Below are 9,472 nucleotides of genomic sequence, written 5' to 3'. Positions count from 1 at the left end.
TTTAAAGGAAAGTAAAAGAAACTATACTGCATATGATTTTCGTTTCAGATTTTAGGCCTTTTGGGATTTAACCTGTTCTTTACAAGGATAACATGTAGTATTCAAATAACAAATATGGTTTATATTTTCTGTTGCTGTGGGTAAATGTAATTTCAAGTACATCCTGTTGCAAATAACCTTAAAAAATCACTTCTAATTAAAATCATTATTATATGGGCTTGTGGATAGTAGTGGTAAAATGTGTAACACTATGCAATACTATTTCAGGTAAAGGGAAAAGAAATTAAGAATTTCATGTTATATTTGGTACTAAAAAATTTAACATCAGAATCACTAAATATATTAGGCTAACTATTTTTTGTATCTTGTTACACGTGCACACAAATAATAATTTCTCCATGGATCCATTGCAATAAAAAAACTTTCCTTTTCAGTATGGAATACACAGAGGTAAGAGGTATGGGATGCCACAAACTTACATTCTGGTAACAATATTTTGAGACAATTGGAGTCAGTTTTCAATAAAATGCTGTGATTGGCTGACTTTCATTTGTCATGGCTCTCCTTACGAATAATATATCTAAATATTTTTAAGAACTAGTAATTCAGGGTACACAAACTCAAGGGTTTCCTTTAAACCGATATGTATGACAAGATTGGATCCATTATATGTAGTACAGACTGAATGACAAATCATATGCACCTCAGATAATGTAACTGATTTTTATAATAAGAAACAGAAAAATTGACCGATATACATTGTAACAGTGGTTTTTACCTTATCATAGGCCTAATATTATAAATTTTATTATCCTTTAACTGTTTCCAGCATATAGTATTTTTTTTCTTTCAATGAAATACTGCAATAAAAATAATTTTGTAGATAAAATACATTAATGTTAGGATTCTGGTACCAAAGAGTACCATTACAGTTGCTTCAGTATCAGTCGTTTAATTTGTATGAAAGGAAATATTTGTTGCTATATAAAAAAATAATAATATACACATTTACTAAAACAGAAGGTCACACAGTATGCTAAAAAATTTTATTACAGTTTTTTTATATACTGAAGCTGAACTTAACAGTAAGCTTTGTCAGACTGAAAGTTTCTCATCAAAATTGGATAAAAAGAAATGTTTATTGTTAATAATAAAGATTATACACAAAAAGTAAACACCACAGTTTGGTTTCTTCTGAAGAAAAAAGAAAGAGAAAAATAAAAGGTTTTTATCATATTTTACCAAATAAAACTGGTTGGATATACAGCTTTACTTGTTTAAAAATGGAAACTCTTCTTCCAAAACTATGTACACACGACAAGTAGGACATGTGCTCTGTTCTCCAAGCCAGTCTCTAATACACTAGAGGGGAGGAAAAAAACACACCAACATGATTGTACAAAATTTTTTATGAGTTCTTCCAATATAGTATGGTATTTTAAAAGTTTTTTTTTTTTTTAGATTAAATGTACTTCATATTATAATATTTAGATACTACACACACTTTTATTCTCTTATTATGAAAGACTTACATGCAATTTCATATCACTCTGGCTTTCTTTTGAAATCTTAGTGTGGTGTTATTAAATAAAATCTCAACCACATTCAGCTGATAACTGGTGTGACAATCTCAGCTTTTGTTATTCTCAAGCCCTTTTCTGGAATGAATAGTCTAACAGTGTGTATATATCAACAAACATAAACTTCACAAAGCTGGCTGAGGCTTTTCCATTGATCAGTATGTTCACACAGACCATGGCCGGTGTACTGATGGAGCACTGAATAACTTAGTTTGTAACTCTTTGAAGAGACTCACACACATTAAGAAGCAAATATTATTAGCCAACTGTTCTTTCAGCTGTAATTTTCACCCTGAGTCTAAACCAATATGTCATTTGGATACCTAACACTCATCAATCTAGCTGGACTAATGACATTGCTGAAAAGTGGAACTCTTGTCTGGCAAGTATGAATTTTGTTAACAATTGAATTAAAATGTTTTAATTTTACAATAATTTTAAAACACAATCATGAAAACTGATTCAACATGTATATTTTCATGACAATAAAGTATCTTATTTCAGTTTACCCAAGGAATAGATTTATGTAATGTAAGAGCATAAAGCAGCCACACATACAAGATAAATTAATGTGTTAACTAATTTACTAGTAAACTTGCAGCACTTTTTCAACTTAATCTAAATACAAAATATTCCTGTAAGTGCTCAAAATAAAGTATGGAGAAATTTTAACCATTATAAAAAAAATTGTACAAGCTTGACAGATTTGGGAACAGTTTCAGTGGCAGGGAGCCTCACAATTTACCTATTAAAAGAAAAGTCATTAGAATATGAAAGAACACAGTTTATTATAGTTATTTATGAAAAACACCTGATATTTGGATTACCATCAGGCTTCAGTTAAAATGAACATGTTTATAGCTATGTGCTACAATCAAGAAAAATCATGATGTAGTACTGTACTGTTGCCAGAAGCATGTTGTGATAACTAGAATAAAAGAAAGATATACGAATTTATAGTAAAGTCAAGGCCACTGAATATTAACCAAACAACAAGAAGGGAGAGAGACTTGGCTACACTATCATACAGAGAAATAATAGACTGTGACAAAATTAAAGGTGTACAATCACTTTTTATAAATACAGTTTCTTTTATCAAGAGGTCTAAGTCTATAATCAGAGTGAGAGCTTTAACTTCTAGTACTGTTTCTATCACTACAAGCTGAATTTTCAAGAGAAAATACAAAGAGTGATATCACCACTCAAGGTGAAAACATTTTTATGCCCTTCTTGTTGAAAACGTATTGTAGAACGATTTTACAGATTTACTGTTCTGTAAACTTTACCTTAGAATGAAATGCGTGTCCACAGTCCACCTTAACTGACTGAACAGACATGTTCTCTAAACAAATAGCACATATGTCATCTTTCAACTCCACACCTGACCAACTCATCTGCTGGTTTTTAGGTTGGATCCATGCACTCTTTGGTTGGTCAAATTTTTCAAGTCCCGTTTCACTTGAGTTTAATGGTTTTGATACAGAAGCCACTTTACAAGGAGTGGTATGAGAACTTTCTGATGATCGTAACTAAGGTATAAAGAACAAATTGTATAAAACACTGAAAACTGCTAATTATACTGACTGATTTTGTAGGGTAGTTAAGACACTGTTAATGTAAAAATCATGATACTGAACTTTGAAATCACTAACTACCAGTAAAAAAGTAATTTGAAAATACTACAATGTATGAAACTTTGTAGAATGGACAACAACTACCTGTTGCAGAAACACAAGTGTAGAGGACAATGTTTCAAAAGTCTTCCACCTTTCGTCTTCAAGTCAGTGTGTATGTAAGTGTTGTCGGCCTTTCATAGTGTCTGGTAGATTGCAGAAAACGTGTTATGATTGGTTGTATTATCATTGTTTCTGATTGGAGGAGAGATTTCCTTGAAGACAAAAGGCAGAAGACTTTTGAAATGTTGTCCTCTACACTTGTGTTTCCACAACAAGCAGTTGCCATCCATTCTACAAAGTTTCATCATGAATACTCTGCCTAAACAATCTATCAAAGAATACTACAATGTACCTAAACAAACAGGTCCACCTTTAATATATATAATTAGTTAGTAACATAATATTTCTACACTTTCAGATTTCTACAATGATTAATCCATTTGTATTAAATGATGGAGGTTAAAGAAATAATCTCGATCTATATGGGCTCTGTTAAATTTCAAAGGTTTTTTTACTTACCTTAACACCACTGTCTTTAAAGGATTTTTCAATTTCACTACTAACACCAGCAACAATTGCATCAATTGTTAATCCACTAAGCTTGTTCTGCTGGGCTCGGAATATTTTAATGTAATCTTTAAGCATGGCTCTAATGAATAAAAACATACTATTATTACACATAAAAAGTTCTTGTTTAAAAAATGTACTTGTTAAGAATATATAAAGGCATTTATTATTAATTTTCACATCTTTATGAAAGTAAAGCTCTTAAAGAATTGCTTTAAAAGACAAAGATAGCATCTGAAATTGAATGTTTTGTTTTGTAACTGACATTAAATTAGAAACTGGTTTCTTAAAAAACCAAAAAACTTGAAAACTCAAGAACCACCTCATTCAAGACAGTTTACACAACTGACATCATGAGTATAGTACAAGGAAACTATTACACACACTGATGTACTGGAGACCATATCTCTGGGCATGCTCATTCTCAAGTGAAGGAAACTACAACTATGCATATTTAATGTACTTTAATTTTTTATTATTACTGTCTCCTGGTTAACTTGATGATATCTAACTAATTAGACTGTTCAGTCTTCTATATACATATAAGTGCAAATGTCTCTTTCTCTGTGGGTCTGTTCCTTATTTATGGTCACATCTTTAAAACTCCAAACTCTAGATAGAGATGCAACTTTGTGTGGGAAGTGACACAGGCTATGTGACCACAGCTTCAGTGATCATTTTGAAGCTGAAAATTAAGTTCAAAATGACCAATATAGCAATTTTGGGCAAACATGACAATCAACTGGTCTCAGATTGAAAAGACCAGATTTATTTGGTAATACTATTTAAGTTTCCTCTCTGTGTGAGAAGTTCTCCCAATATTCAATCTATGACAAATTGTGTGTTAAAATGATTTTAAAAACTGAGCAGCCTTCATTTGTACTCTTTCCCTCCCTTTCTTCTACACATACATCCCTATTCTCTAACTTCCCTTAACTAAAAAAGGCTGGTGCTTTCTCTCGAACATGCGTGCACACTTCCTCAACTGAATAGGCTTGCTTCAGCCATATCTTTTGCTTTTGTGAATATACTACAAATAACACTTTATCCCACAGGACATAAGAAAAAAAAAATTATGTTCTGAAACCTTGAAATGTCATGCAAAGCACATGTAAGAAGCAGGAGCAACGTACCTGATTTTACTTTGATTAAAATAGCTTAAGGAAATTTCAATTTTTTTTGTCATTACTATTTTCATTGATTTCAATAAAAATATTTAGTTAAGTAAAGAAATCAGTTTAATTTTTTTGCAAAAAATCACAGTTAATATGATTCATTTAATTAAAACAAAACAAGATATTTAGTCATTGTAATTTAAGCAATGCCAGGTGTTCTGCTTGTATCATACAAATTTATACAATAAAAATTAATAAAATACAGGAAAGCAATTAATCATATCAACCAGCATATTTTTTACTGTGCATGACACAGTTTTAGTGTCTTACATTCAAAATTGTATTATACTACTTTTTGTTTATGTTATACCAATTACAATAACATAAAATCTTAGCTAATAATCTATGTTTTAACAGTATACAAGTTTTAAGTTCTTAATGCAACAAGGCAATATTTTAAAAAATCCTAAATTTTCCCTAGTATGACACACGTGACACATTTCACTTAGCATGCCATTATCCTATTTTATCTACCACACCTTGAAAAAGTATGAAATTAAACAAATTATTTTTTATAAGATTTTCATTGTTTAGATAAACTACATTTACTATAGTCTTCAACTTTGTTTGGTTAAAGAGCTATCAAATAGAAAATCAGAACCCTCCTGCCACACATCCTCTCTTTCATAATTCGTTAATAATTCATTCTTACATTTAATTACGTATTACCTATAATGAATAGAAACTCAAGGTTTTCATCTGTCTATTATTTATTGCAGAGTAAAAAGAGAATTTGTAAAATTTTTGCATGTAATTAGTCTATATTATTTGGAGCATTATTTAATTCAATAAGAATTATTAATTAAAATACTATGAATAGTTTAAAAAAATTAAGGTTAACTCTCTTTGACAACCAAGAGCAAGAAAAAAGATTTGGTAAGTATTTGACTCCTTTTTCATTTTTATTCTTAATGTATAATTACAAATGTAACTAAAATGTAAAAGTAAGGATATTTTAGGTTAGTTAAGATTTGATTAAATAAAATAAATAATAATAACATAATAAGAATATTTCAAGAGGCACACACACGAGATGCTTGTACCAGTTGTAGTAGCTCATGGGTAATTTAATTTGATAACATAATGTGAGCTGTATGTTCTCCGAGTGATTTACAACTATAATAACAACAACTGTGCAGACAGTAGTTAGTCACAGTTCAAATGGTTATAATACAATAAAATTTAACAATAACTAGATGTATACTTTAGCAAACTTAGAGCTACTTAGGATAAACAAATATGGTTTCATATTACAATATAAACTCATTATTGAAAGAAAAAAGGTCATTTAGATTGATTTTGATTTGGTTACAAGGTCAGTCATGAGTTAAGTGATATAACAGATAAACTATTAAGTTTTGCTGAAAAAAAAATGTAGCGTATTTAGAAGGTCTTAAGGATTACACAAAGAAAGTTTGAGATTTCTGATATAAAGAAAAGCATTTTTAATTTTAACATGAAAATTATTTTGCACATAGACTATTTAAACCAAATACTCAATATATTCATGAACAAATCTTTATTTGATTTTATTAAAAATACTTCACTAAAAATATGATTCTTTGTATGCTAAAGATTTAAAATACATGAAGTGAAATACTGCTAAATTTTGTGAAGATATCCACACTATATTGAAACTTAGCAGCATCAAACCTAGTCAGTCATATAGACTTAGGCCATGTTGAGAGAGCAAAGATGAAAAGATTACCACACAGTCATCTCCTTTATATTTGTTTTAGTGTGTTGATAAATGGGTAAATAATGATTTTACTAAACTTAAAAGTATTAACAATCAATGGCTATATTCTTGTTTTAACCACAGATGCAGGCAATATGCATAATCATTGAAAGTCAATACATTGGTTTGGTTTTTGAATTTCTTGCAAAGCTACATGAGGGCTATCTGCGCTAGCTGTCTCTAATTTAGCAGCGTAAGACTAGAGGGAAGGCAGTCAGTCATCATCACTCACTGCCAACCCTTGTGTTACTCTTTTACCCAGGAATAGTGGGATTGACCATTATATTATAATGCCTCAATGGCTAAAAGGGCGAGCATGTTTGGTTTGATAGGAATTCAAACCCGTGACCATCAGAGAAAGTCAATAGAATCTTCAAAATTAATAATAAGTGAAATATATTCATACACAAATGTAACTAACTTATACAAGCTATCAATCTTTGATACATATTTCTTATATGTTGTATCATGATTTCAAAGTAGATAATAAAAGAAAATCATGAACTATGATTCAGTAGCTAAGACTTTGTTTTATACTCGTTAATACATTAAAAAAATTATTGCTGTCATTGTAGGCATTTAATGGTAGCTCTCTCTCTCACACACACAAACAAACATATTAAAACATCTATATTTTTGCTATTTCTAAGTTATGTATAATGTTCAAAATCTTCAAATTTATTACTATTTGATTAAAAAGTAACTCTAATTCTTTAATTCAGATAAAATTAATTATTTCTATATTATATTTCCCAATTTTAGTTACTTATTATAGAATTACTCTCGAGGAAGCTTAATAGCAAATTTACCCAACTAAACTCTTTTTGGATAATTTAACAAACCAAAATATGCAAAACAGCATGTGATCTTTAAAAAAACATGCTAAATCATTAACAAGCAGCAAGTGTCTTTTCTAGGAATACTTGTAAAAAAAACTTTGAAACATTCTGTAATAACTTTGCAAGTTTGCATCAAATTATAATTTACAACTACATTTGTTTTTTATTTACGTCATACCAAAATGTAAAAATAATAATGCATGAAACATTTCCCAAATATAAAATAAATATACCTTATCACAGAAACTATAACAGATATGCACCAATCATACATACAGTATACTTCACACACATTATCTCTAATAGTATATAAAGAACTTACTGGTTCAATTGTGGATATTTCATGCTAAGTTTTTCCAGAAGCTTTTCAAAGGATTTTTTGGAGCTTGAATTTGGGACCTAAATAAACAATAAAACAGAATCAAAAGTTGTTTCTTTTAAACCCCTACAACAAGAAATATGTAACAATATTTAACATTGAATTTAAAAACAATGAGCCAAAACAGAAATTTGATGAAATCTTTAATATTTTCATGGAGAGACGTGGGCAAAAACTAAGATTATATAAAACTTAACATTTTAACACAGATTAGTCAGCCAAACCAAAATTTAGATATACTGCAATTCAAAAAATACATTCCTGTGAATACAAACCATACATTTTGGCAATTTTAGTATTTACAAGTTATTTTGATACTTGTTATGCTATAGGTTTAATTAAATTATATTTTTTTCAACTTACTGCCTCATTAATACACGTCCTACAATTCTGTGAAAAGATTATTTATGTTCAAATAATCAATACTAGCATTCTCCTGATTTTTCATAAAACTTAGAGAATTATGACAGAGCTTGCATTGTCACTACAGTCTTAGAGAAAGCAGATATAAATTTTGACATGCAACAAGATCCCAAGGAATTTTGCAAACCTGTTGCTGAATCACAAGGATTTAAAAAGAACAAACCTGTGGAGTCTTTTGTCTTGAGTTACTTAGTATATCTGTATTAGATGATTCCCGTGAAGAACTTCTTTCTCTAGGTTTTACCTGCCTCTGAATTCCAGGAAATAGTTCTATGGTATCTAAATCTGTTTACCAAATAACAATAAATAAAAGTTTCAGTAACCTAACACTTGGTTTGTATACATTCCAAACACTAACGGATCAGTATAAAACATTTTTAGCATAAAAAATAACAATAACAAAAACATTTCACAATCAAATTTTTACCTAACCATAATTGAATTCAATACTCCAAAATGTTTAACTCCAAGATAAATAATCTACAGTAGCTGACATTTCTTCTTTAAACAGTTTTAAACAGGTATAAAAAATAAAGAGGCAAAAAAACTTACCATTCATACTCTCCCTCTTTAATTTAAAAGCATTCTTGTCATTTTGATTCGTAACATTGTCATCTGACTTGGCTGTTTTAAGAGAATCAGTACGACTAGTTACAATGCTTAACAACCCTGGTGGTGGGGAGGCCATGACATGGGGTGACATTCCTTGCAATGAAGGAGAAGCTGCAGTCTGGACAGGTAGGCGAATACTTGCAGGTGTTTGAAAAGGCATTAAAGGAACACCTGTAGATGTTGGTAAAAATGAAGCACCAATTCCATGGTTTTTAAGGAAATGAAGTGGAAGGGCTCCTGTCATATAGTCTAAAATACCAGACTGAATAAAAAACATTATTGTAGGTAGTTGAAATCCATATCTTATTTTGAAATTATGAACTTAAAAATCTCTATCTAACACTGAAGGATAACCACTTGATTTTATAAGCTTTGGTTTGGTTTGGTTTCAAAAGTGCAAGAAAAAATCAAACAAGTGAGCTCCAAAAGTAGTTGTATGTGACAAAAGTAACCAGTCAGTGAAGTACATGAATTTAACAGTCT

General features: G+C 29.9%; 1 protein-coding gene across 5 annotated transcripts in view; it reads right to left on the bottom strand.

Annotated features, from left to right (window-relative positions):
• Positions 1-1,120: 1,120 nt before the first annotated feature.
• Positions 1,121-9,472, bottom strand: part of LOC143240256 (uncharacterized) — a 127,408-nt gene continuing 119,056 nt past the window's right edge. For all 5 annotated transcript variants that reach the window (XM_076482408.1, XM_076482407.1, XM_076482410.1 and 2 more), the window contains 6 exons: positions 8,930-9,251; positions 8,541-8,662; positions 7,898-7,974; positions 3,776-3,905; positions 2,867-3,109; positions 1,121-1,362 (listed from right to left, as the gene is read on the bottom strand). In XM_076482408.1, coding sequence (XP_076338523.1) covers positions 1,270-1,362; positions 2,867-3,109; positions 3,776-3,905; positions 7,898-7,974; positions 8,541-8,662; positions 8,930-9,251 — 987 coding nt within the window. In that variant the 3' untranslated portion in view covers positions 1,121-1,269. The remainder of the gene's footprint in view (positions 1,363-2,866; positions 3,110-3,775; positions 3,906-7,897; positions 7,975-8,540; positions 8,663-8,929; positions 9,252-9,472) is intronic.

Source organism: Tachypleus tridentatus, chromosome 13 (genome assembly GCF_004210375.1).
Source record: "Tachypleus tridentatus isolate NWPU-2018 chromosome 13, ASM421037v1, whole genome shotgun sequence".
In the NCBI taxonomy this organism is placed as follows: domain Eukaryota; kingdom Metazoa; phylum Arthropoda; class Merostomata; order Xiphosura; family Limulidae; genus Tachypleus; species Tachypleus tridentatus.
This window is presented reverse-complemented; position numbering and strand designations above follow the sequence as displayed.